The sequence below is a fragment of the Sturnira hondurensis genome, unplaced genomic scaffold, assembly GCF_014824575.4.
Source record: "Sturnira hondurensis isolate 20B ecotype Veracruz unplaced genomic scaffold, ASM1482457v3 Scaffold0021765, whole genome shotgun sequence".
Taxonomy (NCBI): domain Eukaryota; kingdom Metazoa; phylum Chordata; class Mammalia; order Chiroptera; family Phyllostomidae; genus Sturnira; species Sturnira hondurensis.
In genome coordinates this window covers 538,303-554,438 of record NW_028094396.1, presented here as the reverse complement: position 1 = coordinate 554,438, position 16,136 = coordinate 538,303, and the positions used below count along the sequence as shown (strand labels likewise).

Here is a 16,136-nt window from a genome sequence, read left to right as displayed (position 1 = left end):
GCATTAAAGATAGTACATGAACATTCGGAACTTGGAAGACTGAACTTTAAGCCCTAACATATGAGGACGCTGAACACTGACTGCGTCAATACACCCAGGGCCAGACCCGTGGGGAACACAGTGGGAGAAGGATGCCACGCTTGACTCGAGCCGGTGGGGACTAGGCAGTGGGCCTGTCATGGGCCCAGTTTGCTCGGTTCTTCATCTCTTCTAACAGTTTTTTTCCCAACAGGAAGGGCTATCAGGCACCCCTGAGGGCATCTGCTCTTTAGTGGCCCTGGGGAGAAGCCCTGAGCCAAAGTCACGTCCTCACTGTTGCTCCTAGTGGGTGGCCACTGCAGAGAACATTCAGCTCGTTTCTCCTGACAAGGCCCTGCTTCCTGGCAGTACAATCACATTGTCTCATCCCAATGACACAGACTCTTAGCTCTGCCTACCCCATCATCCACCTGCTGGTGACCCTGGCAGTGGAAGGCAGGTGGGCAGCAGCCAGCGGCAGTGAGGAAGTGACACACTAGGCTGCCTGGCAGGTAAAACCCAAGCAAGCATTCTCAGTCAAGCTCAAGATCAGCAAACAGGATGATATTCACCCACTCGTCTATCCATCGGGCTTTCCCCAAGAGTCCTATGTTACGGTCGCAGAGTGCATGCCATGCTCACGCGCAGCACGGACAGGTGACGGTGGCTCTGTCTACAGCGCAGCCACCACTTCAAAGTCCCCACCTCCTTCCCATTTCTAGTCTCACTGCTTTGGTGGCAGACATTCATTTCCAGCAATAGTTTTGCCTGACATTTCTAAAAGAGTTAATTTCTGTACCCACCCAAAGGCTTACCTCCAGTTACCACGCCCCTGGTGCCACTTCTAGTCATCCAGGAGCACAGCATTTTACGAACAGCGTTTCCCAGAGCCTGTTCCCCCTACCACAGCTTTAACAAGGGATTCGGTCACTCTGTCCTGCTCTAAAAGAAGTTTTTCTCTTTGACTGACACAGAAGGAAAAACGGGTACGTGATGCGCCGGGAGGTCTGTGTGGAACACTCCAGTGCATTCCCTGGGCTGGCAGCTGCGGCTTCTCTTTCTGCCCACGGCCTCCCAGCCTTGCTCTGCCCTCCCTGCTCCGGCCGGGCCGCCTGCCCTTCTCAGCCTCTTTCTCCCCAGCAGAAAACACCCGGCTGACAGCGAGCTACTCACTTGGGTCTGGTTTGCCTTGGACTGTCACCAGCTAATCCACTTTGACATTGGGGGGTCTCCCTGAGATTTGTTTTCTCCTTCCACCAAAATTTTAAAAAATAGAATTAAAGTTTGTGCTGGGTTGTTGCAGGGCTGCGTGGGTTCTGGAGACTCCCTGTTCGCAGGCAGCTCGGAGGCGGGGAGCAGCCTTGCCGCACCTCAGCGCTCATTGCCAAGCACTGGGAGCCCAACCAGGAATTCACCTTGAAAGACACGAAGACTGGAGCAGACGCACGCCCCCACCAAGGCCACTGAATGAGTCACGAGTACTCGGTATGAAAGAGTCTGCGATAGGCATTAATATTTGAGCAATTATCTTTCCTTTTTCCCATATGCCAGCCCTAGCGACACGAGATGGAGCTGTAAGAACTACTTTGTTATTTATTTTGGGCCGCTGTGGATTTAGCAAGGCTGGGACAAGGTGCAGAGCCCATTGGAGAAGGGGGTCACAGGACTGTTTGCTTCTTGCTACAAGGATCTAGAAGCTGAACTATCAGGGTTACCTCCAAAGTACTGTTTTTAATCCAGTTTGACAGGCAGGGAATTGACTTGGGTTTGAGCCTGAGGTCTGCCATTAACGGGCTTTTTGACTCTGAGCAGTTCCTTGGCGTCTTCTAAACAGGATGGAGACAGCTGGTAGGTGATCTTTCAGGCTCTTTTCTTCCCAAAGCCTCTATGTTTCCAAGTTCCAAACTCGCCCGAGTCAAATGTGGCCTCTGGCTACTCGGCCTGTCTCACAGAGATCTAACCTACTGGCAAATTGCTGTTTGCGGTTTGCCTCTCTCTCTGCAACAGATGCCAAGGCAGAGCCTCCACTAGAAGCGGCGAGATGCTGTGCTGGGCAGTGTGTGCTCTGAGCATTAGCAGAGCGCTCCTGAGTTCGCCTCCATCTGCTGTGTGCGGCAAACTACTCACTGGCTACTTTATTTTGTGAAACGTAATTGCGTTTTCAGAGGATTGACAACTTTGTGGGTCTCTCAAGGAAGGTTGTCAAGCTACGGAGTATAAATGAAAACGTTAAGTAAAGTAATACTGTCATGGGAGATCTCGCCATGTGGACCTAGGGTAGTGTGTTTTAGTCAAGTGCCTTTCATACCCTTTGGTGGGGTGCAGCTTCTGGAAGCCAGTCACATGAACAATTTTTCTTTTACAGAAAAACGTGTGACCTCAACTCCTCACACTTTATCATTTTGTTCTGAAAAGCCAGAACATTTTACTGCACTGAATGTCGCTGGGGAGAGAATGAAGTTGTGATTTGGGGGAGGTGACAGAGCAGCCACAGAAAGAGAGCTTTGGCCATCCCAAGGACAAGGGATCCTGGGTTTTGTGGTGTTTTTTGTTTTTATCCCCACCTGAGGACATTTTTCGTTTTTTTGTTTTTTGTTTTTTTTGAGAGGAGGAGAGAGAGAAACATTGATGTGGAGAGAAACATTGACTGGTTGCTCCCATACGCGTCCAGCCCAGGGATCGAACCCACAACCTAGGTACGTGCCCTGATTGGGAATCGAGTCGGCAATTTTTCAGCTATGGGATGACACTCCAACCAGCCAGGGTGGGGTCCCATTTTTTTCTTGCCCACTGCCACCACAGATCACACTAGGAAAAAAAGCTATTTTCAAATCTGGTTCTGAATTTGGATTGTTCAGAAAACTGAAAAAATAAATCACAATTTGGGCTTAAAACTTTAAAGTGAAGATGACATTTTTCCTACTTTGGACTGACTACCAAAATCAGAAATCAGTGAGAAAAATGGGATTTGCACAGCAATTCTGGCCCGCTATCCCATCAGACATGGGGTGCAGACTGAGACTCAAGATACACGAGCTTATAAAGTCCAAGTTTGGATTTCAGATATATCGGCTCCAAGTCCCGGTGATAGGAAGCACAGTTATATACTCTTCTTGTATATTTATTTAGAGTTAGAAAGTGTTTTGTTACTGGATAGGAGGCAACATCTATAAAGAAATATTTTCTGGGCCTTCGGGCCCCATTGAGACAAAGGCTGAGGAATAAAGTGCCGAGGAACGTCTCTGAAAGACCGGCCACATTTCCTTCAGCTTTTAACACAATGCACGTCATGGCCTGGGTCTCTAGTGAGTGGCTCACCTGTGCAGGCACCCCTGCTAAAGGTACCACACCATCACAATAACAGTTTGGACACCCAACCACGGGCAAACCACCTTGATGGTTTTTAAGAATTTGTTAGGTGGACATTATTACCTATGATTTACCTAGTGTGAACTGATGGGAGTTTTACTAGCCCTGACCCTGATGAGACTAAACCTCTAGATGTTTGGTTTTCTCTTTAGTGGCAGAACCCGTGATCTGTGGGTCCTCAAAACTCCGGGGAGCCCACTGTGCATTCTCTTGCATGGAGGTGCCCTACAGTCACTTGGACAGTGACGTACTTCATACCTCCTCTGCTTCAGACCATCGTCCATACAGGATCCTGGCTAGTCCTTCAAAATCCAGGGAAGCAGAAATCATTGCCCTCACAGTGCAGATGAGAAGACGGAGGCACACAATGACTGAATGACGCACTCAAGGTAGGCAGTCAGGGGTCGAATCCATGCCGGATGTCAACACCCATCCCCTTCCTACCAGTTGCCTTTCCGTGCTGCAGTAGATGCCTTGCATCCCACCTGGACCCTCTTTCCTCCCAGGGCACCCATGCCCTCGCTCTTGTGCATGGCGGCCACTAACAGCTCACAGCTGACACAAAAGGCTGGCCAACCACCCCCTGCCCCCCACCTTGTCTCCAGGTGGAGCAAACTCTGGGTGCAATGCATGCTCCAAAGCTCCGGGAGGGGTCAGCCTGGGCTAGACTCCAGCTGAAACCACATGCACGTCTGCCTTCTCTCCTCTCCACTGGGCCTGCTTCCCTGCTCCTTTGCCCGAGAGCACCCTCCCCCCAGTAAATTACATGCACAGTAATCTCAGTCTTGGGCTCTGTTTCTAGGCAGTTGGACCCAGGATGCTTTGCTCCTCCCTTCCCACACTCTCCCAAGTACCAGGTACTCCCACCCTATCCCCAGCCCTGTTCTCTATACTTCCACCCCACCCCCAATTTATAAGCCCATTTAAATGAAGAGATTGCTTTTTCCTGAGTCATCTGTTCTCCTATCAGCAATAATCTCTACAGGGAAAATAATTTCTTCCATGAAATTCAAATTCTTCCAATGGCAGCATCATCCCACTTTTTCTTAGAGGAAAAATTGAGTAACCTTTTACCTCTGATGCTATTAGCAGAAGACTAGGGATGCAGTCCTTTCTCTGACTGTTTGCATTTCTTCCCTACAACAAAGCCAATCTAGACAATGACTTGGCTTTGTCTAGTTCAATGCTATACTGCCAGTATGGAGAACTGCATCTGCTATGGAGTAAGCAGCACCTCAACACAGTGTGTGTGAATAGAGAGCCGGACTAGGCCAATGCAGGGGCAGGGCCCTCACCAATGCACCAGTGCATGGGCTAGACCCTCTTTGACTAGAGCCCTTGTACCCAGTGGCCTGCTACGTGCTCCCAGAGTGCAGGTGTCAGAATGACCACGTTCTGATAAGCCAGGTGGGGCTCCACCGAAGCCTATTCCCAGAAGTCCCCAGCAGCCAGGCTGCTTCACCCCTAGTCACGTGCATCGTGTTGCTGCAGTGACTAACACTGTAGGAATCTTCGACTCCCCCTTAGTTGAACCCTCATCATCTCTAAACGCAGCCCTCTCTCCCCATCAGTAAAACAAAATTTTGGTCATGACCCACTACCTTAATTTGACAGGCCAGAATTTTAAAAATATTACTGAGTTAGATCTTAAAATCTCCAGGTTCTCAGCTACTTCCCCCTCCCATTTCAGCTCACTGCCATTATCAGTCCATCTTGCATCTTAGATCACATTAGCTTGTCACTGGAATTCCTCGTTCAAATTATAACCATGCTCCAGCAATGCTCTCTCTCTTACAAATTTTGCAAGGAATAGCATCTTCAACTCATTTTCACTTTAATTGCCCTACTTCAGCCAGTCTGGACATGTCCAGAAATTCATGGTGATATTTGGATGGACAGTATCCCTACTAGGATGCACTTGTAATGGGTAGTTCAACAAGCATTTAGGGAGCATCCCAGTGTGCCTAAATGTAAATACAACGCATAGGGACCATCACGGTGCAGATGGCCACTTCTGTCCCATTAGCTGGAAATTATTTGGCAGACATCCGTCACGTTAAACAATAAGATACTTCTTCACTACCACCTCATTACTCAGCCTCGCTTGACTAGAATTCTATAATTTTGGATTTCTTTGAAGTGTGGTTGCAAAGCCCCATCAATTAATAATAAACCTATAGACAAAAGACTCTTCACAGTGAGATAGCCAGAGTAACATGAGCATATTAGTGACCAAAATAGGAAGGAGCTCAGACCAATATAGAACAACGTCACAGCCATTTGCCTTCAGGGAGATANTGTAAATACAACGCATAGGGACCATCATGGTGCAGATGGCCACTTCTGTCCCATTAGCTGGAAATTATTTGGCAGACATCCATCACGTTAAACAATAAGATACTTCTTCATGACCACCTCATTACTCAGCCTCGCTTGACTAGAATTCTATAATTTTGGATTTCTTTGAAGTGTGGTTGCAAAGCCCCATCAATTAATAATAAACCTATAGACAAAAGACTCTTCACAGTGAGATAGCCAGAGTAACATGAGCATATTAGTGACCAAAATAGGAAGGAGCTCAGACCAATATAGAACAACGTCACAGCCATTTGCCTTCAGGGAGATAACACTCGCATGGGGCAGGAGTAAGGGAGAACCTAATTATGCAGACTATTTGAGGATTGAATAAAAGAAAACTGGGGGGAAGTTATTAATGTCATTTACGGAGGTACCCATGTTGGCTTAGTCAGCATTTGATGCAAAATTAAGAATATTAATTAATTCCTCATCAAGGGAAGATTTATAACTTAAGTAAGCAACCCCAGATTTCCTGCTACAAAGCAAAGTGGGGGAGTTTCCTTTTCTAGAAAGAAGAGTCTGACACAGAGGGTTCCAAGTGCTAAAATGAGGGATGTTAGGGCACTGGTCTTCTGTCCTCAATCTTGTCTTTTTAGCAAGAATTTGGATAAAGCCACATAAGGTACATTTATCCAAAAATGCTCAGAGATATAGTTGATATACTGGACAAATACTCTATATTCAAAACATGCTGGAATATTGGCGTGTAATCCAATAAGAAAAACCCAGTGGATATAAAGTAGTCCAACACACAGCTTACTCAGTCACCTGCCCAACTGAGGGTGTTCCACGAAAACAGGTTGGAGATTTTACGAGCAACAGTGTCCATCCTCCCTGGACATGGGGACCGCCTCAGGGAGACTAGGCAGAGCAGCCCTAGAACGAGGAGCTGAATTCGCATTTGTCAGGTCACAGCTGCAGTACTACATACCCTCCTGGATGCCCCATTTTATGCAGATCATTACATACTGGGGTCAATCCAGAAGAAGGCACCTAGAATATGGAAGGCTCTGACAGTACATTCATTAAGGGACAACTAGCAACACTGAGGACCTCCAACCTAAACAGAGACGATTAAAGGCAACTGTCTTCACCTATATAAAGGCACACAGGTTACAACTGGCCAAAGGTGGTACAATTTGAGGATTACAATGAATATCTGACAGTAATGCATTTAACCCATTAAATAATAAAAAAAATAACCCATGAGTCCATGTAAGCACAAATATCTAAGCACAAAAAGTTTCAGATACTGATGGCTAGCAAATGAAAAGAGGAATAAGGCTATTCCGTGTATAGACAGGAAAACTGAAGCTATATCTCTTTAGGCTAATGAAGATTCTGCTGACAATTAACTAGGATGAACCCAGAGGACAGGACTCCACTCAAGAACGTTCAATGGCCTTCACTCTGCTAAATATTTATTCATAGTATCTAAACTTTTGTTTCTAGTGTAATAAGGTGGGAAATGGACATTCACTGAATGTCTAACAGATGCCAAGTAAAGGTACTTAACTTAATCTTCCCAGCGCCTGAGTGAGGTGGGCATTATCTTTGTTTTGCAGGTAGAGAAATTAAGGCACAATAATTCATGCAACAAGACACAGAGAGTAAGTGCCAGAGCCGGGATTTGAACCCAGGGTTGTCCAGACTCCTCCTTCCCCACCGTAGCACATATAATACATGCAGGGTGATTAGAAAGGTGACCTAGGGCTCCACAGCCACGCAAATTTGGCCTGTCGTGGCCCTTTTGATGGTTATGCCTTCCTCACCTACCCAGCCCAGTAGTACCGCTGTTCTAATTCCTCTGGAGTAGAAGAGGAAGATGGGGGCCTCTCCTAGAAACCCACTGTTAAAGGACCCTGATCCCTGCGAGGTGTCTCTGCCCATCCCCTATCCACAGCCTCCTGAGTTTGCCCTTCTGCTGAGTATGGTTCTATTTACCCTAATCGATCCACTTTGTTATCTTTTTCTACTTCTGGGTCTGTTTGCCAGACCACCTGGGAACCAATGGAGACCAGTTTCCTGGTCGTCTGGTCTAGTTAGGGGAGAATTTACAGATAGCAATGAATGGTTCCTCTGATGAAGGGGAGTGCGGGTCAAGGACACGGGGCTGCTTTGTTATCACTCTTCCGTGTTAGACAAGTAAGAACATTCTAAATTACAGCGCGTGGTCACCGACGGGCACTCTGCCTCATTCTGAACGTGTGACTTTCTGAGCGGCTTTCCAGGCCTTGTGTATGGAACACAGACTCTCTGGTCATCTCCTGACTCGCTGCCCATGTTCCCCAAGGTTTGAGAAGGTGCCTCATTCTGAACGTGTGACTTTCTGAGCGGCTTTCCAGGCCTTGTGTATGGAACACAGACTCTCTGGTCATCTCCCAACTCGCTGCCCATGTTTCCCAAGGTTTGAGAAGGTGCCTCATTCTGAACGTGTGACTTTCTGAGCGGCTTTCCAGGCCTTGTGTATGGAACACAGACTCTCTGGTCATCTCCCGACTCGCTGCCCATGTTTCCCAAGGTTTGAGAAGGTGCTTCGGGGTAATGCGCCCAACAGACCAGCTTCCCCAGCTGACTAAAGCTTTCTGTTTGTAGGTACAGAAATTCCTAGGCTTCTTCAGCATATTTAAAAACACAATGTTTGTGTGGTTGGCGGCTTTTCAGATCACCAGTTTAAGCTGCCTTTTAATGCTGGAGTTCTCTGAGATCAGGGTCTACGTCCCCTCCGTTAATCACTCTTGTAGTTCCAGATTGCCTGGGGGTGCGCTGTGGGGCGACAGCAGTGAAACACACAGACATAAATGATGCCCTCATCGGGGCTTAATGGCCTGGCCGTAGAGACACACATGACACAAAGATTGCACAAATAAGGATTCACACTCAACAAATAGTCCACATTTCTCCACAGTATCCGGCACAGAGCTTGGCACATGGCAGGTGCTTTTCCATGAACATGTGACCAATGGTTTTGTGGAGTGTGAGCAAAGATCGAACAGCTGAGGTGATCTGAGCACGGGGAGTTTGATGCTGTGACTTTTTTTTTTTTAGAGTGGGGAGGGGGAACCATGAATGGGGAAGATCTGGGTTCTAGTTTCTGCTTTTCCAGTAACTAGTAAAAGTTTCTTGGGCAAGTCACTCTGTCTTTCTGGGCCTCGGTTTCCTGACTGAACAGAACAGTGCAGGCACCAGAATTCTTCATAAACAATGAAATGCCACTGTCAGGGACAGTCTCATTTAGCCTCACCTACCTCGCCAGAAGCAAGGCATGGCTGCAGCCAACGGCTTCCAAGGACAAAGAGCTCTCCCAAGGGGTCTGGGCAAGTCTGGGCTGTGGGGAGGACAGAGCGGCCGTGGGAAGGGTTGGGTTCCCTGCACTTGTTAGTTTCCCGTGAAACTGACAGGCCATGTCTGACATGAGAAACACTGCACTTCACTTACCACCCACTGACTATTTAAAAAGAAGCACTTTCATTCATAGGATATTCTAGGCTGTATTTCTAAACAACACATCAGAGGGGAAAAGGAAAGTGCAGAAATAGTTTTCTTTGTATGTTTTTACAAGTGGTGAAAAACCGATTTTGCACTCACTCTGATAGTCAAAATGGCTTGGTAACTTGAAGGCAGGATGTCAGATAGAATGACTTTGAATGCCCTTTGACGCTACCATGGAGAGTGGTTTAGCACCATGATCTCAGGAGGATTGGGGCATAGTCTTTTTTCCCAGTGAGAAAAAAATTAGGAAAGATCCTAAAAATGCAGATCATCTTGAAAAAACACCCATAACTGAGAACCCTGAGAGGAATCAGGGCCACAGCCTGCCGACTGAGGCTGGAGCACCAACCCCAAATACTAGGTCTAGAGAAACTGGGGCCAGCCAACCTTGGCAAATCCATACCTTCTTCAATAAAATCACTAATATGCAGCAAAAGATCATCTCACACTCCTCTGACCCTGAGGTAAACAAAGGAGAGTGGGTCAGAGACAAATCCTTGCGTGTCCCTGCGGCAAATTCAGACCGTTGAATCCTTCCTCTCACTTCAGCAAATGCACTGAGTCCTGCCTATAATCTCCTTTCTCCCGCTTCCCATGAGAACTACTGACTTTTGTTTATTTGCTCCAAAATGTAAGAAAGGAAGTGACCAGGCTTTCTCTCAAGACCACTACATCCCTACACGCTGCTTCACACACCATCTCCTGGTCCTCTGCCTCTCAGGCACTGAGCCCAATATCTCACCAGGGGAAGAAATCATCATTCCCACGGGAGCCCCTTTGCATAGGAGGCTCCCACCAACGCACTTCTGTGGCCATTCCCCAAATCCTTGGTCTTGGTCTAACTTTGAGATGAGTCCATTCGAATCATTCTAAATATGAGCCAGTCACAGCCACTAAGGTCTCAGGAAACTAGCCCAGCCTCAGCTCCCTGAGCTCCAGCCTCCCAGAGGTAGAGCGGCCCAAGCAGCCCAGCTGGGGCACCTCAGCAGGAGAGGAGGTTTCAAGACTCTTGCTTCTCACCCTCGCCACTTCTGTTGAACTCTCACAACCTGCGAGTTTCCCCTCAGACAAGATCTCCACGTGTGACATAGCCTCTTCAGCCCTACAAAGACAACTGGCTCCTGAGGTCAGGCTCCATAATGGGAGAAATTTGGGTGGGGGGTTACTCTTCAGGGGTGGTTAAGCCAACAAGTCTTAGAGGAAGGAAGGTTGGGGCACTGTCCTACCTTGTCACTGTCCACTGTGTTCTGAGAGGTCCTCGAGGCGATGGAGATGGTATCCGGCTGGCTGCTCCCATCCCCCTGGCTGTCAACATCCTCCACTCCATCCCTGCAGGAAGAAGAGGAAAAAAAACAGGGGTGGGGGTAGGGGGAAGCACTGTGGGTTTAGAGCACACAGGATTTCCAGCTGGGCTGGCAGAGCAGAGCCTCAAAAATTTCTAGCAAGGATTTGTCTAAAATTATCCCACTAAAGGAGCAGCCCTGTGTGATTTTCAATGACATAACCTCTTGTATTTAGTAAACACATAATAACTCTGTTGACGATGGAACACAAAATGAGTCCTTCTCCCAAACTCCTCCAGCCCATGGTGCAGAAGAGTCATTTTTACTGGGAATAGGTTCATACTGGGCAGTAGGAAGAGGTATATCCTACTTAGACCCAGGCTTCTATCCATCGACTGGGTTGGTTTTTCTGCATCCTGTAACAGGATCGCATTTGGTTTATAGCTGGCCTGTAAAGAAAACAGAACCCATATTTTTTGACCTGTTTTGTCTGCTCTAGAAACTGGAGTTGAATATTTCCTCGAGGGGAGATTATCTTTGGGAAGTTCCTGATATTCCACCCTCAATTCCTGGGTGTGGAGGAGGAATTCGATGCCTTCACTTTGATGGGCATCGTTGATCTTGTACTTATTTGTGATGACTTCTGATAAACACAGAAGGCTAAGGCATCTTCTCAAAGATAGGAGAACAGTGACAGATTCCACAGCAGCTGTGTTCCTCAGCATCTGATAACACGGTCTCCCAAGTGCACCCTGCCCTCCGGACCCCTTCCTAGTCTCCTGGACCATAAAGCCGTCCCACATGTCCCACACGCTCCTTTATCTCTCCAGCTTTAGCACTGTGTCCCAATCCTTCACTGACCTCCTAACCAGGCCAATGGGGATTAAATACCTGGGAACTGGTGAAGGCTAAATGGTCTGTGTCAAACAAAAACTGGAGGAGATGTGGGCCAAAGGTTGGCTAAGTTAGCACAGGGAGGGACGGCTCTTTCCATGAGGCTTTTATGAAATCACACCCCTGATGCTGCTAACGGAGAAGTTAGGGCATCAGGAAGAAGGGGAGCTCGCTGTCTGAGACCATTACCACACGGGGAAAACACCCACATACTGAAGCTGTGTCAAAGAGTCTAAACAATGACAATTGTGAGTGCAGGTAGGCATGTGTGTGCATGTGGGCACACATGTGCTGCACATGTACATACACAGTGTCTGCTAGTCATAAAAGTGTTTTCTTCCACCCAGAATATTTCTAAGTCAACTGCTCTTTTATCCCTCCCCCTGCCCTGCCCCTGTGGGCTTGGAAAATGCCAACTTATTTTAATAACACAAGCCACATATTTAGAGGAAGAAAAATCTGCTGTAAAAAATTATGTGATGCATTTCAAAACCAAAAATAAAGGGCTTTCAGATCATCTGTTGTTGTAGATATCTGGGCCGCTGCCACCCCCACTTGCAGATAACTGGCTGTCCTTTCTGCTTCCCACGACTCTGGCCTGCAGCAGGCCCTTCTGGGCCCTCCAGATGAAACCAGTACTGGGGGAGGTCGGGAGCCCATCTGGGAGTGTGAGTAGTAGTCCCCAAGCCGATTCAATGCTTTACAAACTCTGTCCTCATATCCAGGAAGCCAAGTTAATGAAGTTACAGACTGCCTGGCTATTCTCTGCAGAGTGTGATGAGGTTTCTCACTGTCTCTTCACAGAACAATGACAGAGAGAAGGTGAGAGGCATTTCCAAGATATGCCCACTCCATGTTCTAGAGATGCTCTCCTACCCTAGGAGAAACAGGCTCTTTTTCAAAGTAACTCTATCTAACCTCACCCGAATCTCCCTTCCCACCATGGTCCTGGACATTCATCTCTTTACGACCCATTCTATCTTATTAATGTAGGGCCTTCCTGCAACAGGGTCTGTCTCTAGTGTTTAATAAGGCTATCCCTTACCTGGACTCTGGACACAGTAACTGGAATAAAAATAACCCTTTTCCCAATACAGCCATAATTTGTCCTTCCAACACAAAGAGGTGACCACATCCTGGCCAGGCAGGTGTTGGGGCTTTTGCCCGGCGGAGGTAATCTCCCTCCAGCTCAGTCACGCCCTCCTCTTGGCCACCACCTCCCTCTGGGCCCGTGCTACTGCTACCCAGCCCCTGTGGTGGTGCTCCAACCTGTCCGTCCTGGTTGGTGCCAAAGGGTCCAATAAATCTTCTGGATTTATTCCACTCATGAACAGGGGAGGAGAGGAGAGCCTGTTACCACCCTCACTGCCAGGTCTCTGCTTTTTGCCTTTTTCCCAAAACTGACAGGAAGATTTTTGAATCTTCATGTATGCTTTCCTTTGAAGTGCCCTCCAAGAGCCATTGTAGGTGACTGCCACATGGAGACTTGAGAAAGAAATACTTAAGATTAAGAAGTCATCCACTGGTCTCAGGGAAACCGGGATTCAGAATGGCCCAGAGAAGTGAAGACACAAAAAATAAGCCCTCTTGTGCCCGATCCCACTGCGTTTCTGGGAGGACTCTGGGGGTGTGGCAGTCAGACCAACCCCCATGCATGACAGTACACATAGCTCTTTCACTGTCTGACAAGCCCGAGAGCTTCCCACTCACGGCCCACCTTCTCCTTAAAGCCTCCCCCACCGTCCTACTGGTACTGGTTCCTTTGTCTCTCTCTTTCATGTGTGAAACATGACTTAGGTGGTTCTGGAGGGAATGGACTCATCTCACACTTCCTTTTTATCTTCTTGTAGCCCCCTGCAGAGCGTGTGTCAAACAGGAGGTGCTCAACAAAGCCATGCTGAGTGGAATGGACAGTAACTGGCAAGATGCTTAAAGAGGAGATAACTCGTCTTAGGTAGCACTCAGTGGGGCTTCATGGAGGCGGGTACCACCTGCAGAGCACACCGCCCCATGGGAGCAAAGGTTCACCCCTCTCCCACTCCCAGAAGCATGTGAGGCAGTACTGGGAGGAGACGCTGGTTACCTCTTACTATTGTTCCTCAGTTTGGCTGGTGTTTTGGGGAGCTGAATTGGCTCCTTTAAAGCTCCTTTCAGGTGAATGATCCTTTCTTGAATCACCTCACGTATGTTCTTGATCCACTCCTGCTTGGTTTCTATGTTGGAGGCCTGGAGTGCCACAGGGAGGAAGAGTCAGGACCCCGTCTCCCCTCATCCCACCAAAACAGTTCTCAACCCTCCTCTCGCAGGCTTCACCCATTAGTTTTAAGATATTAAATGTCTGAGGAGCTTATTTCTCATTTTATGTACTTAGGACTCTCCAATCCCCGGGACATGCTTCTCTAACTCCTGGAGCAGAGCTATAACCTCAGATGCAGTGCAGACTTCTACAGGGGCGACTCCGAAGTATTAATAATCTGTGAAGTATTGGCCAATACTCATCTCTGCCCTGGGGCTGGGGCAGTTTCTGGAGGTCCCCCAAGGTCAGGGATAAATGCTTCAGTTAAAAAATTTGATTCTGCGGTGGTCTGGGGAGGAGCCCTAGGAGGGGCAGCGAGTGGGCATTTGAAGGCAGCAGCTAATAACCAACTGGTATGGAGAAAGCTCAGGATGTTCACCCCCTTGCATGGCCGATTGGGTTTTTAGCTTTGTAAACCTGCTTCTTGGAGGCATCACTCCCATTCCACGAATCTCGTTTGTCTTTGTGGAACTTTTGGGGGGTAAGTCTGTCTCACGACAGGGAGCAGCTATGTGGGCAATTCAGCAATGGGCACTTCCCTAAGGACTGTGGGCACTGCACGGGCAGGCAGGGTCTCGCCTCAGTGAGACGAACATCGCCACACGCACCGACTCAGTCCCCAGGCCGTGCATGCTCCGCAGAGCTGGAAGCACTCCTTGCGGCCATTGCCTGTTGAAAGGCCCTTTCCTTACCTCCCTCTCCATCAGCAGAGTGCCCATGCTAGTAACATTTACAGAGCTTCTAGGATGTAAATCCCCAGAGGACAGGGTCCATGAGTTACACATGACTATCCTCGGCAGCACTGAGCGGAATGCCTTATATGTACAAGGTGTTCAGGAAAAAAAGTTGAATTAATATGGAGCAAATCAAGGTGCTTTTGGTCAAAGGGTCAACTGTTGTCTTTGACATTTGAAGGGGACGTATGGACAGAACATCTGTGGGTGGGCCCTGTTGAAGAGGCCCAGTAGGCCATGTCCTGACTTCTTCACTCTGTGCTCACACAAGGGCATGGACTTAGAAGACCACTGGTCTTGGAGACGTTGAGTCCACTTTGATGACAGAATTTGCTTCTGAATACCCATGCGATGCTGTCCTTTCCAAAACAGGCCCAGTGCTCTGTGGAGTCTCCTGGCCCCAGCTTTTAGGTGTAAGGTGCCCTCACCCCTCTACCCCCAGCCCTGGTCTTGTGCCCGGCAGACAGCAGTACTTACTTTCAGCACGGTTTTATTGTCTGAGGATGGGGTGCGCCCAGACCACAAGGCAAATTTGCAGGGATCCCCCTCTACGTGCTCGGTCACACCCAGCTCTGAGGTCTGTAGACAGGAAATGCCTGTGAGAGGCGGGGAAGGGGAGGGCAGTGGGGAAACTTAGGGCTGGGGTGGGAAGGGAAAGGCAACAAAGAGGAGAGGACCGAGGAAGGGGCTTCTGTCAATCAAACAAACAGACTGGATATTTTGTTCATCTACCCAGGATGAAAGGACCTACAGGCTGGTGCCTGATTAGCAGGTAGCAGGGAGGGAAGGTGAAGAGGGCGGTGCTAAAAGCAAAGAGGAAGAACTGTGAACTCCAAAATGTAGAATTAGGAGTTGACAGGGGAGCTTTCCAAATAGAAGGTGTTTTCTTTTGTCCAGGATGGCTCTGGTGTGGTGCCAGGGGGAGAGATGAGCTGAGTGTTCAAGATCCCTTCCTGCCCAAGGGCTCTATGAAAACAGGGAGTCTTGTCCTACCCCACCTGTCCAACCTACCAGTAGCTTGTTCTTGTAAACATATTTTGTGTGTCCTGAAGAGTCTTTGATCTCCTTGCTAAAGACCAAGGAGATCTCGAAGAGGAACAGGTGCCGCTCCCGCCCCTTCCGGATCAGCGACTTCGGGTCCCACACTTGAAAGGCATCCTGGAGAATCAGCTCTCCCTGCACGTCCAGGTTCTCGTCGAACCCTGAAAAACACCCGTTTCCGCCCTATGGAGTTTCTCTAGGGCCACAGTCAGGGTGCCTTGTTCCACTCCCCACTCAGAGAAAGGCTTCCCTAACCCTGTGCCCTCAGCTCCCACAGTGCGTCCTCTCTCAGCTGGTCCCTGAGACTCCTGAGCACTCAGCAGACAGCTCTTTGGAACTGTAATCAGATTCCCTACCTGCACCGGCTCTCCCACCCATAACTGGTACTGGTGGAATCTTCCGCAAAGATCCAGGCAGCCTTCCCACAGCTCCACTATCAGTCTGGAACCCCCTGCAAGGGTGAACCCCACAGCTCCCCAGCACCCCTGACTCAGAGCTCAGCATGGGGCTAAGGACAAACACTGAGGGGTTGAATGCCCTTGATTCCACTTTATTTGTAGTGGCTCTATTTCTCGTATTCCATTCCCAGGACAATTTCCCTCCACTGTTCTTATATTGTGTGATGCATAGACCTTTAAGAGTTTATATTTA

At 48.5% G+C, this 16,136-nt stretch overlaps 1 protein-coding gene across 7 annotated transcripts in view; it reads right to left on the bottom strand.

Annotated features, from left to right (window-relative positions):
- The window catches only part of KALRN (kalirin RhoGEF kinase), a 706,454-nt gene that overhangs the window by 194,896 nt on the left and 495,422 nt on the right, over window positions 1-16,136 (bottom strand). For all 7 annotated transcript variants that reach the window (XM_037033686.1, XM_037033687.1, XM_037033688.1 and 4 more), the window contains exons 30-33: window positions 15,456-15,646; window positions 14,922-15,023; window positions 13,498-13,640; window positions 10,464-10,566 (exon numbers count right to left, since the gene is read on the bottom strand). In XM_037033686.1, the coding sequence (XP_036889581.1) occupies window positions 10,464-10,566; window positions 13,498-13,640; window positions 14,922-15,023; window positions 15,456-15,646 (539 nt within the window). The remainder of the gene's footprint in view (window positions 1-10,463; window positions 10,567-13,497; window positions 13,641-14,921; window positions 15,024-15,455; window positions 15,647-16,136) is intronic.